At 37.7% G+C, this 20,277-nt stretch overlaps 1 protein-coding gene across 3 annotated transcripts; it reads left to right on the top strand.

The window, feature by feature from the left end:
- The first annotated feature begins 664 nt into the window (after positions 1-664).
- FBXO30 (F-box protein 30) lies at positions 665-19,699 on the top strand. Of its 3 annotated transcripts, XM_032485098.1 has the most exons (4): positions 743-877; positions 6,767-6,971; positions 8,899-10,945; positions 14,739-19,699. In XM_032485098.1, exons 3-4 carry the CDS (start codon positions 8,915-8,917, stop codon positions 14,940-14,942), a joined length of 2,235 nt encoding a protein of 744 aa, XP_032340989.1. In that variant the 5' UTR covers positions 743-877; positions 6,767-6,971; positions 8,899-8,914; the 3' UTR covers positions 14,943-19,699. The 3 variants fall into 3 exon arrangements, with proteins under 3 accessions (XP_032340990.1, XP_032340989.1, XP_032340988.1); XM_032485099.1 differs by lacking the exon at positions 6,767-6,971 and having other exon boundaries at positions 665-755; XM_032485097.1 differs by lacking the exon at positions 6,767-6,971 and having other exon boundaries at positions 745-877.
- Positions 19,700-20,277: the final 578 nt, after the last annotated feature.

Genomic DNA, 20,277 nt, shown 5'->3' with positions numbered 1-20,277 from the left:
TTTCCCTACGGTGACAACCTCGCTGCTATGGTCTGTGTGGAGGACCGCAGTCGCTCACACAAGCAGACCCTGGCGGGCTGCTGCGCCAGAGCTCCGGAAAAGATTCGCGACGCCCGAATCCTGCAGGGCTGAGCTCAGTCCCGGCGGAGGTAGAACCCTACAAGAATCTAGGCACCAAGTCACAGGACACGGGCACAATGAGTTAGCCAGCAGGAAGACCTGATCATCAAAGGTTCAACGAAAGCTGCCCCGTTTCCTCCTACATATGACCTAATAGGAAGCCCGCTGCACCCAGTTAAGAGATTTGCTTGTCCTACAATTTAGGGAGGTAAACAAGTCACTCTACTTGGGCCTGTTTCCTCAATTCCAAAACTACATGTCTAGGATGCCTTGCAGGAAAACAAAACTCTAAAATCGAACAGGATTTGATAGACTTGTTGGGCAGGAGCCACTTGGGGTACAATGGGAACCTGGCACCGGACGGGCTGAGCCGACAATTCTCCAGACCTGACTCTCCGCCACGTCGCTTCCGGGGAGGAGGGGCGGGGGAGTCGATGCGCGGCGTGCGCGTCCCCGCCTAGCTCGGCGTGCGCGCCCCCCGCCAGGCTTGCCAACGCCCCGAGGCCGCCGGGTGGGCGGGGCAGAGCTGGGCGGGGCGGGGCGGGGCGCGCGGAGAGCACGGCCGGCTGGAGTGGAGGCCGAGGAGCCGGAGCAGGAGGTGGAGAAGAAAGGCGGCGGCCCGCCGGGGCAGAGAGGCAAGGAGGAGGCGGGCTGCACGGGGGTGTGGGGCGCGGAGCGGCGCCGGGACAGCGCGGAGCAGCCGGGTACGGCGGCCACGGCAGCCAGGGCCTGGGCCGCGGTTCGGCCGGGCCGGCCGGTGAGTGTCGAGGAGGCTCGCGGGGGAGGCCGGCCCGGCCCTGGCCGTGCCGTGCCGGGGCCGGAGGCGGCGGCCGGGCGGTGGGAGGCCCGCGGCCGGGGAGGAGGCGGCCGGGGGGTCTGCGGGCCGGGCCTGGGGCGGAGTAAACACGGCCTCGCGCCGGCCCCGCAGGTTCTCAGCCGGCCGGCCGTCCCGGCACAGAGGGCGTCCGCGCCCAGCCTCCTGCCGGCCAGCGGAGGAGGCGGTCAGCAAATGGCGACCCAAACGCCGAGGACCGGCCCCTGTGTCAACGGGGCTCGCGTCTGTGGGTTGCGGAGGGGTGAAGCAGGAGTTGGACTTAGGAAACCTTAAGAACCTCGAAAACCCGGCTTCTCTTTCCTTTTGCCGTTTAGAAACTTGGCGTTCTTTGGGGACAGATGGGTTAAAGGAAGATTGGGAGGCATCATCGGCTGTCTCCACGGGATGAGTGAAGTTGGTAACTCTTCCATTCATGGAAGTGAGAGGATCTTAGTCTTAGCCTCAGTCCTTATTAAAGAAAAACTTCCTGAGTTTATCGATCTGAGGGGTATGACCATTTACAAGTATCTCGTGGAAGTGCATTGCTTGGAAGGGGGCCACAGAGTGCACGCTGGATTCACAGCAAATCCCCTTGAGTACGTTTTTAACGTGGGTGTTCAGAGAATAGAGACGGAGCAGCTTGTTGTTTACCATGGTACTAGTACTCCATTCCCTTCTCCCTGTCACTTGTTTTTCTTTCTGAGCCTTGTCGTAAGGCTCAGATAAAAGATGCTTGGGAAGGAATTGACCTTTTATTCCATAATTACTTTGTTGGCTCTGATCCAAGATGAAGTTATTTATGGGCATTCTGATAGTTTAGATTAACTTAAAACTCCTTAAATACCAAAAGCCCGAGGTTTCTAAACTTTAATTTGCTACATTTCAATCTGTGTTGTATCCTTTAGAGACTTAGTAAATAAATTAACAGATTTTTGCGTTTGCTTATACTTATTAAGCTTTTCCAAAGCAGTCCCATTGTTGACTCGGCAAAAGGGTAAGAGTAGCATAAAATGTACGCTTAAGATTTTTCTAAGGGTTCAGTTTTTTCAGTGTGCAGTTTTCGCTGAATCACTTTTCTTTACGCTTAGTCACTGTTTCTTACTACAGAAGTTTAATTGGGGATAACATGGTGTTTTGCTAACTTTTTAAATCGCCAGTTTGTTTTTATTTGGTACTTTAATGCGGTGACATAGCATTTTTTGTGATTTTGGAAATGTTAGTGGGTGGAGTTTTGTGAGTATTATCAGAGAACTGTAGTTTCCGATACAGGCAAACTTACGCATTACAAATGTACTAGGTATTTAATTTCAATCCGTATTTCTGCATGTTTGGCCTTGGAGACTTTTAAAGAAAATATACAGTCTCCTAAAAATATGCTATTAAAGAAAAATAATACATATTTTGAGATAATGTATATAATTAGAACAGTACTGTAAGGTCACCAAAATAGGCATTGTTTAATGTGTTTCCTATTTAATACAATATGTTACTAAAATGTGGCTTTTAATGGCATAAGCTTAATGTTATTCTGTATGGTTTTTGGGTAAATCATCTGAATTACCATGACTGCTTATTTCATTAAAAGGAGTTAGTGCATGCTGTGGAATGACATTGTATATGTAGAATTTGTTGATGTCAAAGTCTTCAGTCAGAAGGCTCTATAAAATATTATTTGATTTGAAATTGATTTTAATGAAATACGTGAGATTGGCCTTGGACTAGTGGTTTTTACACTGTAGGTGTCTAGGTAAATGCACCTAAGCATGCCTCAAAACCAGTCTGTGAAAAGCTTTTACAGAAAGGGTATTTTTTTTTAATGAGTTGGTAATGAGTTAGCATTAGATAGTTCCTCATATGATTACTTTAAGTGTAAATGACCTGGTATAAAAATGATTATATATAAAGGTATGTGCATGTACATGTGGCCATAGTGTGAAATAAAGTACATCCGTTTTCTGAGGAATACGTTTGTATGCTACTGGACACACTCGTAATTATAACCCACCTGTGTAAGAGTTCTAGGTTGTTTTCACAGTACAGTAATTGCCTCAAGATGACAGAGCTGAGATTCCTTGAAAGCCCATTCCCCTATGCCATGCAGCCCATTTTAATAAGCTGAGTTCCACCATTTGGGTGGATTATTTTTATCTGGGTATCAGCTCAAATAGGTTCTGCTATGAGTATTACATATTTATTAATATTTATTACTTAATTTCGGTTGTAAGTCTATAGTAATTGCATTTGCTTATTTAGTGGAGAACAATGTCAGATAGTTAGAACTTTCAGTTTGGAATAAGCTACCCATGACCATGTTTAGAAACAGAAGATGTATGTTTTGATTATATCTTAACTGGAAGGGTAAAAACAAAATTCCATATAATTAGGTCATCATTCTATAAATAAAAAGTCAGAACCAAAATTTAACAAAAGAATGTATACTGATGTAACCCATTTAGACATTTTGGACTCACCAGTAGGGTATGTGCTTTGAGTTGGGAGTTTAATGATCTTGCATTTTCCATTTTGCCTAATCACCCCACCCCCCTTTTTGAAACCAGTAAAATAGTGGTTATAGATTTAGTATGGTCTTTATATATATGTATTTTTTTAATTTTAATTTCATTTTAATGGAGATCCTGGAGATTGAACCCAGGACCTTGTGCATGCTAAGCATGTGCTCTACCACTGAGCTATATCCCAACCCCCCTATTATGGTCTTTAAAACTGAGTGCACCTGATCAGTAAATCATTCAGCACGTGTTTGTATTTACTACGCAGTAGTGCCTCCGATTATACAAGAAGGGTGAGCCTTGCTCTGGAGGAGTTAGAACTGATTGCTGAATATGAAATTTCATTCGTAGACTTACTTGTAATAATGGTTAACTGATTGAACAAGTTTGTCTATAGTTCCATTTTGGCAACATTTTATTAAGTAGAATTCTTTTTTATCTAATGTATTGTAATATTAAGGAAGCAGGCTGATGCCACTTCCTTTTTTGAGCTTCCTTTCCTCACTCTGCACCTACGCAGACACCTGCACACGTGCAGACGCCTCCACCTCTGCTTTTTTTCTTTAGTCTGATGCCTCTATGGTCAGTAACCTGTAACCAGACTGCAGGGTTGATTTAGGACTTAAAATAGTGGAACAATATACAGGTAAATGTTTCCTTCTGTGCCTTTTATTATTATTTTTTAAGATTTTGAAACAATGGAAGATTGAAATTAATTTAAAAATTTTTCCCTTTGATTGGACTTTTTGATGGACAGTTTAGCTTACTCTATATATAATGCCTGGAACACCTTAATAATAAATGTTTGAATACGTCTGACTTTTTATAGCTGGTATAGTGAGGTAATTTTGACTCAATTTGGTTGACTAATAATAGATCTATAAGGTTCTATCTATTCATGAAGTATGTAGTTTTCCATGAAATCAAGAATTGTTTTGGAATCCACTTGGTTATTTCTTGTTTTATAAAAATTTCATTTGTGTTTTTTTTAAACAGGTGAGGCTCTGATTGAGGCATAGTTTTGAACACAGGGAACATAAGAATAAATGAGACAGAGATGGTCCTGCCTCCTTTGTGGAGCTTATAGTTTTCCTGGGAAGATAAATATTAAACAGCGTAATGGTTTCACTCTGAATTGTGACTAGTGTTACCAAGGAAAAATGCAGTGTGTAATGAGCACAGAAGGGATCCACACCTTACCTTTGAGTGTGTGGAAAAGTAACATTTAAGCTAATAAAGATTTGAGGCAATTGCTGGGGAGGAAAAGGAGTATGCGTGTCTTGGAGGCAGACGTTAAGAACAGCCTGAGGCAGCAAGCTGTGTTGAGTATTTGGGTGACTTGACGTAGTGTGTTTTAAAATCGTGCGAATTTGCAATGCTGTATTTATCTCCTTATGTATTTTAATGAATTTGGAAAAATAAAAGATTGCTTTTTGAGGGCATGTCTTTATGTGTAGAAATAGCCTTAAATGACAAGGCATTATTTCATTGTATGGGAAAATGCCATGTCTTAAAACTACTTTTATGGATTGCTTGTGAGCCACAGAGTATGAGTTGGCCAAGAATTTCTGTTAGACAAAATGGAAACTATTGTAAAGCATTTAATCATTTACAGATATTCTCTGGGCTAATGAAACTTTTTCCAGTCATTCAACTTTAAGTGTAGATAGAGATGTTACTTGGAATGTTAAGATTCTTTTTCAAGAGTTTTTTTTTTTTTTTTAACTTAATACTGAATTTTAAATTAAGCTCATTTTGAACTTGAAGCCTCAGCATAGCAACATGTTTTCTACTGGGCCTGCTGTGTTATTGGTCAACTGATAAATCAGGGATTGACATTTTAAACCCGTTTCATAGGATTTATGAGTGATTGTGAAATACTTTATGTAGGCATATTTAATTTGATAATAGCAATCTTGAAAGAGGATGGATCTGGAAATTTTGAATTCTGAAACTGAGGGCTCTATCCCCAGAATACTCTGGGTATTGTTTAGTGCATTTTCTTAACTTATTTCTTAATATATTTAATTGTAAAATGGAATTAAACTTTATTTTTTCTTTGTATAGCTGTTTTGGGAATGGTTAAGTTTGTAGTGTTGTTCCATACATTTGTACTGAGCACTATAAATGTAAGTTATTTTTAAAATAATTTAAAACACTTATGTTCAAAGCAACGTGCTATTATAATTAGAAAGGACCAAAAAGACTTTCTTGACCACAAGGGTGATTAAGTTTTGGAATAAACTACAAGCAAAGTTGTGTAACCTTCATTCCTTAAATAACATCTTAAAATTGGATCACCAGTTACTGAAGTACTGCCTTATTTTCTTAAACTTTTTAAAGTAAAGATATCTGTTATTGTCCATGTACATTGATCAGATACAGATTTCAGTCCTAGACTACGTAGATGACCTTGGGTAAGTCACTAAGCCTTTCTGTACCTCAGTTTCCTCTGGATTGTTATGAGGATTAAGTGACATGTTATATGTGAAGGATAAAATAGGTACATAGTGTTCCCTTTTCCTTCTCTTAAGTCTACTTCAATATGTAATAAATACTGTGGACTTGTTGCTGTGGATGTTTTTGTTTTTATTTTTTAAAACATTTCTTTTACTCAGATGGGGAATGGTGTGGAAGAGGTTATTTATTTTGAACCTTGAAAGCCTTCTACTTCTACCTTTCAGAGTTGTTATTTTGCATTTAACTCAGTTGTTTGTAACAGTTGCTATTTTAAACACTTTTGAATTAAGTGATGTTTTGAGATGTGTTGTGCCTGGTTTGATCATGTGATGTGCATGTAACATAAAGTGTTCCTACAGAGTTCTGAGAGCATTGGTCACTTCTGTTGGAACCGCTTGTATTTTTAGGTTTCTCTCTTAGTAACAGTCAAGTTTATAACCTTCAGCCTGTGAGATGAACTCAGTCTAGTTGCAAAATAGGAAAGCTTACAGCTGGTTTTCACAATCTAATCACTCAGTAAAATTTGTCTTAATTCTTATTAAAATTTCTCTTCCCTTAATTTACAAATATCATTGTTAGTCTGTCATTTCTTTTATTTTGACCATTTTAGCATGTCTGTCTTTAATTTTACAGGTTCTGTCCTTAGTTAGAAAATTTGTGGGGATAAACATTCAGAGGTATTTAACTCATAATTTGTAATTTTTAAGCACAATTCAAAAATATTAGTTTTGTTGTTAAATGTGTACCGTGTTTTTTTTCCACTCCCTAGCATCATCAGTAAGCACCATAATATCAACTCAGGTTTTTTCTACTTAACAAAAGTTCTATCAATAATAGGTACATTTTGTTATTTGAATTTGAGGAAAATCAAGCCTGGACTGGAGAAAAAGATACAGCAATTTGAGGAGTAATGAGTTTACCTTAGCCACCTGGCACCAAGATAGAATTTATGGAAGAGAATATGTGAGAGAGCTAGCAATCAGTCTTCTCTGCACTTAAAGAAAATAGGATAAGAATCGGCTTCTTATCCAGAAAATTATTATTCATTTAATTTGGGAACTGTCGAGGTGAGTTGCCTGTGCCATATTCGAGTAGAGATCTGAAACTTGGGCAAGGGTTCTGGGCAGGAGGTATTGTTGAGTTTTCAGCATGCAGTGGTAATTGAGGCTTTTGAGAAATTGAGACCACCCTGGGAGAATGTATGGAATGAGCCAGAAATGATATGGAGCCCCAAGGAAGAGTAATATTTTAGAAGAAAAGAGTAAGGAATAACCAAAGAGGTAGGGGGGAAACCAGGGGAAATGTGAGATCATAAAAACCGAAGAAAGATAATAGTTCAAAAAGGAAGGATTAGTCAACAAAATGATATAATGGCCAAGGAAGATGAGGTCTGGAAGAAGTGCCCTTTGGATTTAGCACTGAGGATCTCAGTAGAGTGTTTTTAATGAGTGGTGGTAAAAAAAAAAAAGCCAAATTAATGGGCTGATGAGTATATGGGAACTTAAAAGAGCTTTTTGGTTTTTTGTTTTTCTTTTGAAAGCTTGACTGAATAGGAAAAAAAAATGTAGCAAAGGGGGGATATTGTTTTATTTAGGTTTTTTAGGAAAAATAGTCTTTTAAGTTTTTGATGCTAGTAGGAACAAGCCAATAAAGAAGTTGATGATTATAGAAAAAAAGACATTGAATAGGCTTGGCTATGATGATTAAATCAATGCATTGTACCAATGCTTTCTCTTCTTTTTGTGTAAAACTTTACTTGGTAAAAACAGGAAAGACCATTAGTTACCTGTGATCCCTGCTATTTCTCTGATTAAAATCTTCAGTGACTTCTAACTACTCAAAGTCTGAACTCCTTAGAGTAACATATAGCTCATTTTTCATGACTTCCTTATTCCTGTCCAGCCTCATCTCGCATAGCTACCTGAATTACACCTTGTGATCCAGGGATGCTAGGAAACTTGAGGTTCCCGGAACATGTTTTGCCTTCTTGCTTTTCTGTATTTGCAGATGCTGTTATTTCAGCAACAAATGCCTCTTTTCCTTTCTAACCCTGCCCTCCAATGCTGAAGACTTCTCATCTTTCAGGACAACTGCGAATTCTTTTCTATCCCATAACCATACTGACTTTTTTCTCTGTCATATTGATCATACAAAAATGTGACATGATTGTATTGTCATCTGTGACCTCCTGCTATAGCTCCTTAAGAAGAGTCACTGTGTCTTCTAATCTTTATATTGCCACACCAAACACAGTGCCTGGTACATGGTAGTTAAACAGTAAGTGGGTGTGTAATGAACCAGTGGGAACCGTGGCCCTCAGAAGTAAGTGATCTGCCCTCTGCTATAGAACTGGAGCTAGAAGTTGCCTTTTCTGGATAAATTCCCTGTATGTTTTAGTTAAGGCTTACTCTGTTGATTTGTTGTAGAGTTTATTAAGGCATATGTAGAGGGAGAGATCAATAGGTGAAATCTTAAATGAATTTATTTAGAGGGAATACAAAGAAAACTTTAATAAAGTTTTAGTTAAGTATATTCATGAAGTTCAGATTATTCTCTTTGAGGAATATGATGAGGTCTCTGGAATGTGGGTACATCATAATCAGTGTAGTTAAAATTAAAACAGGAAAAGCTAAATAAAGCATTCTCTGAGATCTATAAGTTAAATATGTATTAACTTGTTTTTGGCACTTATATATTACACAATATACTAGAATTTAGTATATTTAGTATATTATATTTTGAAATGTTAGGGCTTTTGGGCATATTGTTATATGGTATATTAAAATGTACTTTTGAATTGCTCCTTGAAGTGCTTTAGTTGTTTCAAGATGAATTGATTATATATAAAATAAATATGTTGAATATGTTTATTTTATATATTTCATCCTAATATAAGCCAATATACCTTCATGATTTGATTTTTATTCTTAAACGGTTTTTAAAAATCGGCCACTTTTTGCCTAACTTCTTATTTCTTTTCATCTCAATAACCAGAGCTGGACTGGCCATTATGGAGGAGGAGCTGCAGCATTCTCACTGCGTGAATTGTGTCAGTAGACGGTGTATGACCAGACCAGAGCCTGGCATTTCCTGTGACTTGATTGGTTGTCCATTGGTTTGTGGAGCAGTTTTCCATTCTTGTAAAGCTGATGAGCATCGACTTCTGTGTCCATTTGAACGAGTGCCTTGCTTGAATAGTGACTTTGGATGTCCGTTTACAATGGCTCGAAATAAAGTTGCTGAACATCTAGAAACGTGTCCTGCAAGTGTGGTGTGCTGTACTATGGAGTGGAACCGATGGCCAGTTAGTTATGCAGACCGAAAATCGTATGAAAATCTAAGCAGAGATGTGGATGAAGTGGCACAACTAGATATGGCTTTGGCCCTTCAAGACCAAAGGATGCTCTTAGAATCTCTCAAAGTAGCCACCATGATGTCAAAAGCAACTGATAAAGTATCAGAACCTAGAGAACAAATCTCAATTAAATCAAGTGTCCCAGAAATACCACATCCTAATGGTTTGGTGCCTGTTGCTGAAGAATCCTATGGTGCACTTTATCAAGCTACTGTTGAAACAACCAGAAGTTTGGCTGCTGCTTTAGATATCCTGAATACCGCCACAAGAGACATTGGCATGTTAAGTACAAGTCTTTGTGCTTCTCCAAATGAAGTGAATGAAGAACAAAATGCCAGCGAAAACTTACAGAATAGAAACTTGAAAGATCAGGACCGTCTTTTTGAGGATGAGATAGGAGCAGTAGGTGGAATTGACCATAACGGCACCGGTCAGAATGCCCAATTTGAACAAAATGGTTCAAGTGATTTTTTATGTGACTTGGATGCCAGTTCTTATGGCACTCCTGCTCTCTGTAATGGCTTTCCCTTGGAAAATATATGTGCAGGGGTCATAGACCAGAATTTACATGATGACTCCAAACAAAATAACTTAACAAACGGAGAATGTGTAGTATCCGATGGTACTTTAGAACCTTCTAGTTCACTTGCAGTAGCAGCACAACTTAGGGAAGTAATACCATCTAATGCTTTGCCTAATGGCACAGTTCAGCATATCCTCATGGCAGATGATGATGAAGGAGATTTGTGTCGGAGAAAAGTAGACTTAGGGGACCTGAGGAATGTGGATGTCTTGTCTTTCAGTCATCCTCCTTCATTCAAATTTCTTTCTAATTCATGTTGGTCTAAACCAAAGGAAGATAAAGCAGTAGATACATCAGATTTGGAAGTTGCAGAAGATCCAATGGGCCTCCAAGGAATAGATCTAATCACAGCAGCACTACTGTTTTGTCTGGGAGATTCTCCGGGTGGGAGGGGTATATCTGATAGTCGCATGGTTGATGTTTATCACATTGACTTTGGGACTCAGACTTTTTCACTTCCATCGGCAATATTAGCAACAAATACAATGGTTGGGGAAATAGCTTCAGCTTCAGCTTGTGATCATGCCAACCCACAGCTTTCAAATCCAAGTCCTTTTCAGACACTTGGGCTGGATTTAGTATTGGAATGTGTCGCTAGGTACCAACCCAAGCAACGTTCAATGTTTACATTTGTTTGTGGACAGTTATTTAGAAGAAAAGAATTTTCTTCACATTTTAAGAATGTGCATGGTGACATTCATGCTGGACTCAATGGCTGGATGGAACAGAGGTGTCCCTTAGCATATTATGGTTGTACCTATTCTCAGCGTAGATTTTGTCCATCAACACAAGGAGCAAAGATTATACATGACCGCCATTTGAGGTCATTTGGAGTTCAGCCATCTGTATCTACAGTATTAGTAGAGCCTGCTAGAAACTGTGTGTTGGGATTACATAGTGACCATCTAAGTGGTCTTCCTTTTGAGGTCCTGCAACATATTGCAGGCTTTCTTGATGGTTTCAGTTTATGCCAGCTCTCTTGTGTGTCCAAGTTAATGAGGGATGTGTGTGGCAGCCTTCTTCAGTCTCGTGGAATGGTCATACTGCAGTGGGGGAAAAAGAAGTATCCAGAAGGAAATTCGTCATGGCAGATAAAAGAAAAGGTTGGTTTAATTCAATTGCATCAACCCCTTATTTGACATGTAATAGGCACTAAGTAATGTTGCTGAATTAATAAAATTAATCTTGTTGAGAAATTGTCCATTCTTAAAGCTTACTAACTCAGTGTATAATGACAAACTTTTTTTATAATGATAATTAATAAAAAGCAAGGATAGTTAGAATTGTTTGTCATAATCACATGTTTACTACAGATATCCTAGAACTAGATTCTAATATCACATGGCAGAGGCCACCTCCGTTTCTTCAGTTGAGGGGTCCTGCACCCATTCACTTCTGTAACAACTCCCTTTGCTTGAGTTTGTGTTAACCAGCCTCTAATTTGGGCTCCATCTGAAACATTGGACAGTGGAGGAAGCAAGGAGGTTTTTTTTTATTGCTTGTAATTGGCAGTTTCTGTCCATTAGCAGTTTCCTTCTTAGAACTTGGTGGTTTCAGGTACAACTTAAAAAGGGAGACATGAGAAAAGTTTATAACTACTACTGCTAGTAAGGAACCAGTGGAGTGTTTGGGGTTAGAGAACATAAATGGATGGATATGGAAATGTATTAGGCTGAAGTGAGATGAGGGCTGCAGGGTTTGATATTGGTGAGGACTCGAGTTTAGTACAGTACAAGGGAGTGCTGCAGATGGGAAGCTGGAGCTGGAGATTGAAGCAGATCTCAGAACAAATCCTGGCTCCACCACTCTCCTCCTGTGATATCTTTTGCCCAGCTTCTGTTTGAGGTACTGTCCAATAGAAATCTTTGATCGAAGGTGTTTTTTCATTTTAGAACATTTACTTTATGAAACTGATTTTATAAGGTGGAAAAAAATTTGATGAACTTCACATTGGCCACACAGGGTTCGAATTTCTGGCTCCTTCCTTCCTTTCTTTTTTTTTTTTTAACCACCCTTAGGTTTTCTCTAATTTTTACTCTTTGCTCCAGGTTTTCAGAATTCTGCATCTACTTCTGTGTTCTCCTGGAGCTTTGACCAGTAAATGAACACACTCATTATTTCATGATCTTTTTTTTCCAAAAGAGAATTCTGGTGGCAGAAAGTTTCATACTTGCTGTATATATGTGGCTATGTGTGTATTTTCATTTTCTACATGATTTGATGTCTTTGCCATTTGGGATGGGACACTCAGAGCATGGCCCCTTTTTGTCCTTGCCCACGAGTATTATTGACCTTTGAGGTGATATATTTTCTGGGGATTCTTTTCCTGCAGAAAGTCTAATCTACTTTTGGAGTTTAAATTGCCATCATTTATACAGATTACTCACATGTGTTTATCTGGCCATTTTCTCCTCTGAACCCTAGACCATTACCTACATGCACCTACTGGACATCTCCACTTGACTATCTCACAGCTTCATCAAGCTCAACATGTCTAACCTGTTCCACTTCTGTACCCCTTTTCATCTCAGAAGGTGACATTATCGTCTCTCACATTGTCTAAACTAGGAATTTGGGAGTTAGGGTGGATCCCCCCCTTTTCGTCTTTCTTTTCATATCCAGGTAATCGCAAAGTCCTGCTGTCTCCCTTCTTCATACCTCTCAGGTTTGCTTTACTGTTTCTACACTGTTTCCTTAGTTGGTCCCACCTGGAGTTCTCTCTCTCTTCCTAACTGGGTTTCTATTTCCGACCGAGTCCCTTTCCAACATATTCTCTATAGAAGAGGTAGAGTGATAAATAATTTCTTATATATAGTTCTTATGCTGTAGTGCTTAAAAACTTTTTAAATGTCTGTCCATTGCCCTCAGGTAGAGGTTGACTCCTTAGTGGAACATGTAGGACTTTGCATAATCTTGTCCTTACTTACTTCAGTTTCCTTTTGTCACTTTATATCCCAGCCATAGAGTTTACTTACAGTTGTCTGATACTTTCTTCCTTGCCTTAAGGTCTTTGAGTATGCTGTCCCTAGTACCTACATTGGAACATTTGCAATGTGCTGGACATTGTGCACTTTACTTTTGTTTATTTAATCTACTGCCCCTATTTTATGGTTGAAGAAACTGAGGTTTAGAGAGGTTAAGTAACTTGTCCAGTTGATGGATTGAAACCCAGGGAAACTGTTTCTGGAGTTTGTGATCGTCATCTCCTTGCTATATCCTGCGTACTCTTCAGATCTTACTTTGAAAGCCTTCTCTGGCCCTATTGAAGCCTTTAGGGAGGCGCACTGCTCTGTGTTCGTGTGGCGCTCTGTTGTGTACCCCTACTCCGTATGCCCCTACTAGAGCACTCACCGTCCTGTTTTGAAATTCACCTATGAATTGCCAGTTCCTTTCAGCAGACTGTAAGTTCCTTGAGAAGTGAGGCTGAGAACCAGGTATCTGCTGCTTAGCATAGCACCTGCCGTATAGCGGCACCAAGTGAATACTTGACGGATACTTGGATGCAAAGTTGGCCCATTACTATCTTGTCATCAGGAGATGGGAGCGATCCATTTTTTCTTGACTTTTTGGTTCACCAGACTAACTGTGTGGAAGTAGGGAGGCTGTCTTCCCCCATTGAATATTTCAGCTAATTTGTTCCGTGAAGCTTAACAAAAACTCCTAATTCTTAGCATAGTTGCGTGAGTGTGGGGAATTGTAATCTATAATGTGTATTGATAGCTACTCTGCAGGCCTTCACTGACTCCAGGGAGATGACTCCACGCGGGGTAATTAATAGAACCTAAGAAGTGTAGCGATAAAGTGCCCTACGTGCTGAACCATGGTAACTTCTGCCAGCTGAAAAGTAATTTTGTTCCCACAGAATTTGAAGGCTTCTGGCCACCCAGAATTCGTACCGTTCTGTTCTGAGCTCTAGTGTGTGCTGAGGGCTTCCCCTCAAATCCTCGGCTGCTGCTGTGGGCCGTGGATTCGATGTTCTCTCGGTAATTGCCCGTTGATTAGCTGAGCTAGGATGCCTAGGCCTGTCCTGCTCTGTTCATGTTTATTACCTACATTCAGATAACTGTGTATTTTTGAGTTGTGAAGGTGAGAGGGGGCCGCAGTAGTCACTGCTGGACTAATGAGATGACGGTGCTTCAGGGCTTGGAGCTGCTAAGTGAGCAGAAGGGAAAGTAGTTCTTAATTTTATCGGCAGACACATGATCAAGGATGGTAGATGAATATTTTCCCCAGAAATGCGTTTTACGACTTAAACTAAGATTTAAACTAAGATTCATTTTACAAAAAGCTCTTTCTATATAAGTTTCCAGAAACATTTTGAAAAAATTGAAGCCCTTACATTCTTCAGTATTACTAAGTGCCTTTACTACTTATAAATAGGAGGAAGAACAACCTTGGCACAGTATTTTAGAGTATTTTAACTATACTTTAAATGGTATAATAGAAATGAGAGAAAAACTTGGAGGAAAGAATAACACTCATTGTCAATATCTCCAGACTAAATAGGTCTGTATATATAGACATTTGGATAGGATGAAAGACTAGTGTACAATATATATTATTTTAGGAAGTAGCTCTGAATTCATGAGGTTATTATTTCTTAAAAATTCTTAATAAGCCAGGTTGGATGTGATTTTTAATGTTGAGTTTTGTCTTTTCTTTTTGGTTATTACCTTTATTGAAATCATAATGTTAAGTAAGTGATTTATTTTATGATTATTTGATAAACAGATTTGTATCCAAATGGATTACTACTTTTCAGCTTTGTAGCTAACTACTTGAAGCTTTATATTGGGTGTTTCTCTGACAGTTAGAAATGTATGCAGTTAGAGCAAGAAGTATGTTTGGATTCTCGTAAATTGGCTTGTTTAAATCTGAAGTAGAATTTTCTTTTAGGTATGGCGATTCAGTACTGCATTTTGTTCTGTCAATGAATGGAAATTTGCTGACATCTTAAGCATGGCTGACCACTTGAAGAAATGCAGTTACAATATTGTAGAGAAACGTGAGGAAGCAATCCCATTGCCGTGTATGTGTGTGACACGAGAACTCACTAAAGAAGGACGGTCACTTCGCTCAGTTTTAAAACCTGTACTTTAGAAACTGTAACTCCACTTGCACATCCATGCAAGCACCTAGTATGATTTCTTTGTAGTATGTGACACTTTATTAATGTATTAAAGAGTACAACTAGCTAAATTTATTGTCACTGTGTATATAACGTTTTGAAGTGACATATATTTTTATAAAGTACTGTTTAGTTGGAAAAAAATTGCCTTAATGTTTGAAATGTGTGATTTTTTTGGAACTTGCTGGACAGGGTGATTTAATTTTTAGCTAATAATTTTCAGAATTAGTATTTTTAATGGTGTGCATATTTTGGTTCTTAAATTTTTTGCTTCTTAAACTAACAAGATCCTGACCAAACAGTTTTCCTCATTTTTTCTGTGGGTTACAACCCATGCATTCAAAAAGCAAAACTTTGATTCTGATTTTTACATCATAGGCTTTTGAAATAAAAACTTTGAATTGCTTAAACACTGCATAAGACCATTATAAAAGTTTATTTTCTAGTGCTCCCTTATATAATTGTTGATATGTAGGTGATCTCTCATATATACATAATGTTTAAAATCATGAGTAATATTTGATAATGCCATTTATCATGTTTTAAAAATAGTCCACAAACGTGTTTTCACCTTACATATTTATAGCTCTCTTACAGAGAGTGACCATATGCAGCTTTTTTTTGTTAGATGTCACATCCAAAGACTCAAGGCAGCGTGCTATATGACAGGTTAAAGCAAAATCAAACAAAAAGCCTGTGAATTTATTTAATTTGAAGCTGTATATGGTATTTTTTATATATGCTACGTATTTGATATTTAGAGAGAAGAAAAGAAAGTCGGGCCTTCATATCTGCAAATTCAGTATCCATGGATTCAACCATGATGGAAAATAATTTGAAAAAAATTTTCCATAAAATTCAAAAAGCAAAACTTGACTTTGCCCCTCACCTAAACTATTTACATAGCACTTACATTATATTTACAACTATTTACATAAAACTGACATTGTATTAGGTATTCTAACTAATCTAGAGATGATTTAAAGTATATGGGAGGGTGTGCATCGGTTATGTGCAAAGACTACACCATTTTATATAAGGGACTTGAACATCTGTGAATTCTGGTACCACACGGGGGTCCTGGAACCACTTTCCCGTGGATATTGAGGGACGACTGAATACCTCATTTTAAGTTTGAATTGGGCATGTTGTGTGAATAAATTTCAAATAATCAAAATGTAAAGGGCTTAACTTTTTTTCATAAGCATTTAAAATTACTGCCTTTTGATGTTTCTAAAAACCACAATTATGTTGTTTTAAGACATTTAAAAGTGTGACACTTGATATCTTTGTAAGATGACAATCGTCAAATGCAGAAACCTGTCTTGGCTGACAATCTCTAAAACATTTCCAGGTTAATATTCCATAGACTTTGCTACCAAAAAGTAAGAATTGCATCTTTGTGTAAAAATCAAAGTATAACAAAAATATTCAAAGACCTACTCTTGAACTATTTTATTATAGTTTTCAAATTGATTTATACTATTATTAACCTGATATGATCAGTTTGAAAAAATGAATGTCAGTATTAAGAAATAAATTGCAAGGATGGGAACATGTACTTAAATAATTTAGGTAACTTCTGGCATTTGGTAGCCTGAAATGGTGACAAATTAACCTTGTTATAAAATTTCAAACCTCTACTTTGTCTTCTCTTCCTACATGTGTCCCTGAGAGTGCTCTGTTGTTAACTAGGTTCTTGATTCCCATATATGGCAGTCGGGCTGGGCAGAGGCGTTCCTTGGGCATTAGGAAAGAATTCTGAACTACTTAAGACTTGTTTTGGTTGGATCAAATCCTTGTTACAGTTGAAAACTATAGCATTAAACACTAATCAATTGTTTTGCTTCACTTGTCATTTTAATTAGTAGAATACTTACTTCTCAGTGCTTAAACTATCTTTTTCAACTGAGAGATTGAATTACATAAACAGCCTCTGAGAAGAAGTCAGAAATGAGGTATCAAATACTGTAAACTGTAACTGCCTTTTAAAGTTTTGCTGAAGAATGTGTCTGGTTAGGATAGCACAAACATTAACTTGTTTTATGGTTGTGCTTTTTAAAATCCTTGTTCTTTAAGTTTTGACTTTTTGTTCTCCACACTGGATCATGAGGTATTTAACATGTTCCACCTTTTATTTCTTTTACACATCTCTGGCAGTTTGTTGTTGTTGTTGCTGTTATGCCACCATACTATTTTGTTAAAATGTGTTCTTTGTGCAACATTTGTTCAGATTCTAATAAAATTAATATTTTCCTGTATATGGCTCAGTAACTTAAAAATGAAAAACTTAACATTTAAATAAAATTCTAATCCTTGTTTGACAAATTCCAGACACAGTCATATTGTTTCTATAGTGGGGATTTTCTGCATGTTGTAGGACTTGCTTGTTGATTATCATTGCTCACCCAGGTTTTACTGGTGAACATGAATTTTTTTTTTTAATATGGAAATCTCATTAGCTAGCTTTCTCTGCCCCTTCAGTGTTTTCTTGAAAGTAGTCCCACCTAGGGATATTTCTGAAAGGCTGAAGTTTCTGGCAATATTATTTTTCTTAACTTTGTAATGGGAACAATCTATCTAGACTTTTAAGCATGAAAAGTTTTGTGTGTTGGCCAAGTAAATTGTCATTTGAGAAGTCTTTGTTGATTCCTTAGTCTTTGCTAACCAGCAAGGTAAGAACAAGTGTCAGGAAGGAGGCAAATACCTGAATTCTCTTTTATTTGCTGCCTTCTTCCTCAGGATTGCCTGTAAGCTTAATCTCAACCCCCCCCCCCCCCGCCCTCTCCCCTACCCCTCCTCTCTCTCTCCTGAGAACCACAGATCACTAATAGTAATGGTTCCCCAAGTGTGGTCCCTGGACAGTAGCATCAGCATCACCTGGGAATTTGGTAGAAATGCAAATTCTTGAGCCTCTCCACAGACTTACAGAGTCAGAAACTCTAGGGTGGGAACCAGCAGTCTTTTAACAGAGGCCTCCCAGGTGATTCTGATGCACAATAAAGTATGAGAATTTAGAGGAAAGCCTGGGACACGCCAGCTATTCTGTGAATGATGTGTTACTGGAGCAGGTGCATATGTGTAGGTACATATGTGTATAATCCAAAATTAAGAGGAATAGTAATTTATTAGTATTAATGATTAAATTTAATTTTATATGTTGTCTCAATCTTACAACCATATGACAAAATATATTGGGTACCATGGTTGTTGGACTTTTTTTTAAAAAGCTAATATTTACTAGTATTTTTAGTTTACTGTTATTTCTAGTATTTCACTAGTGTTTCTTCTGGTCAAGGTAAATTGCAGTGAAACTTACTGTTCATTAGCACTAACATTTAGCCTAGTCATCGTTCATTCCTGTGTTTAGTGGTTGCAGAGTCATGTGAACATACTAGATTTCTAGGATAAACAGAGTAGATGTAAAAAGATACTGGATTAAATTTTACAAGAATTTTGTAGGAATTCTTTGAACCCTATCAGCAAGAGATGGTAAAGACTGTGTTTCTGGTTTACCAGTAGTATAGAATCGTTTTTTGGTCTTTGACCCTGTGCTACATATCCCAGCAATGTTGTTGCTGTTACCCAATGTTAAGGGATAGTTAATACTGGGATCTTTGAAGATATGGTAGTTTATACTGCTGTACTGGTAACAGATTTTTAATCTCTGGCAATTTGAATGTAGTTTTTGGTGTTTAGAAGCAAAACAGATTTCTTCATGTTTTGCATCCCAACCTAAAAAGGCATAAAGCCTATTAGGTTTAAAAATTTTCTAAGGAATAGTTATGCAAACATTAAAAACTACGTTCCATGTAAAACACACCGCATTGGAAGGTGACACAATTGGAATCTGCAGAGGTGGATGTTTAGAATTGCAGTAGAAAGAAAGCAATTGGCCCTCATTCTTTCAAAAGTCTGGATAGAGCCTTTTGATGAAAATAATTTCCCTGATGTATGTTTGGCTGGTTAACTAAATACAGCTCTTAGTATTAATTAACATTCTTGTGAGGCCTAGGAAGCAAGAGAATATTAGTTACCTTTTAAAGAGAATCAGCTCATCAGTGACTCATCCATTGTATTTAAAATAATTCAGTAATAGGTTTTTTTAGGATATGATCTAAATCTGATTTCCAAACAAAAAAGTTTAAGATGTACAAGTAAAGGCCAATGCCAGTAAATTCCTTTCTAAATAAGGGAATGGGAAGAATGGTTTCTTTGAAAGTTACCTTTTACACAAATATTTTCTTTGATTTATAAGATCAAAGTAAGTTCAAAAGATAAGACCTTTATTTTACGCTTCCATTGTATGGATTTAAAAATGTACTCAAAGTTTAGGTACTGATGAATGTTTTGGGGTCTTTGAGAGGCAGGTGTTCTGACACAGTTCACTTTTCTTCTTTACAAATGCAGACTGAGAAGGGACGTATGATGTAGGGAAATACTGTTACCTAGAATATTTGATTCCTAGTAAGTGTTTTGGAAAGAATTATTGGTTAATACCAAAAGGAAAGAAAGTGGAAATTAACTACAGTATGCTACTCTGAAAATCCTTTGCAAAAATAGGGTCTTTAGCTGAACTTTTGTAAGTATTTTATTGCATCTGTGATTAGTAGATTCTATAAATGCATTATTTATACATGCATTTATTTGCACTTAGAATCTCCATAAATTGGCCAAGTAGATTTTAATACATCTTGAAATGTACTAATGGAGATACATCTCAAAGTGCTTTTTTACCTTAGAACATTTCAAAACTGACATTTTGGGTTCAGGATATTTTTGACTTCCAATGTATTTTGTGGGGAGTGACTTTTCATTAATAAACTACAAAGAAATGAGTTACAGGGATGATTCATGAAAATGCTCTAGAGAAATACAGTAAAAGTTCATTGATATGAATCTCCTATTTTATATTTTTTTTTATTTTTGACATGCTATATTGAAGCATCTATTATTTACTATGAAGAAATGCATTTCTGAAGTAAACTGACAACAGAAACAAGGGAAATCTATTTCTTTTTCACTAACACCAATAAAATTTTAAGCATCCCCCAGATCATTTTATTAACCCATTTGCATGCAAATATTATGATACAAAATGATTCTTCAATATATGAGTAGTTCTAGTGGTGGTAATGGTGTGTGTGTTTGAAAGTAAACTGTATTTCTGTTGAAATACTAAGAGTTACGAACTCGTCAGGTCAAACTGTTCTTTTCCAGTAAAAGCAAATTCATCAGATTTGAATTTTACCTTTTTCTAATATAAATTGTTAGAATTTTTTTTTTCTCAGACAATATTTTTAAACA

The sequence above is a fragment of the Camelus ferus genome, chromosome 8 (genome assembly GCF_009834535.1).
Source record: "Camelus ferus isolate YT-003-E chromosome 8, BCGSAC_Cfer_1.0, whole genome shotgun sequence".
NCBI lineage: Eukaryota > Metazoa > Chordata > Mammalia > Artiodactyla > Camelidae > Camelus > Camelus ferus.
Note: the sequence above shows the minus strand (reverse complement) of the source record. Positions and strands in the feature narration are given on the sequence as shown.

Coding starts and splice junctions, on each gene's coding strand:
- FBXO30 (XM_032485099.1), top strand. CDS start 8,915: ATGGAGGAGGAGCTGCAGCATTCTCACTGCGTGAATTGTGTCAGTAGA. Junction 10,946..14,738: donor CATGGCAGATAAAAGAAAAG/GTTGGTTTAATT, acceptor ATTTTCTTTTAG/GTATGGCGATTCAGTACTGC.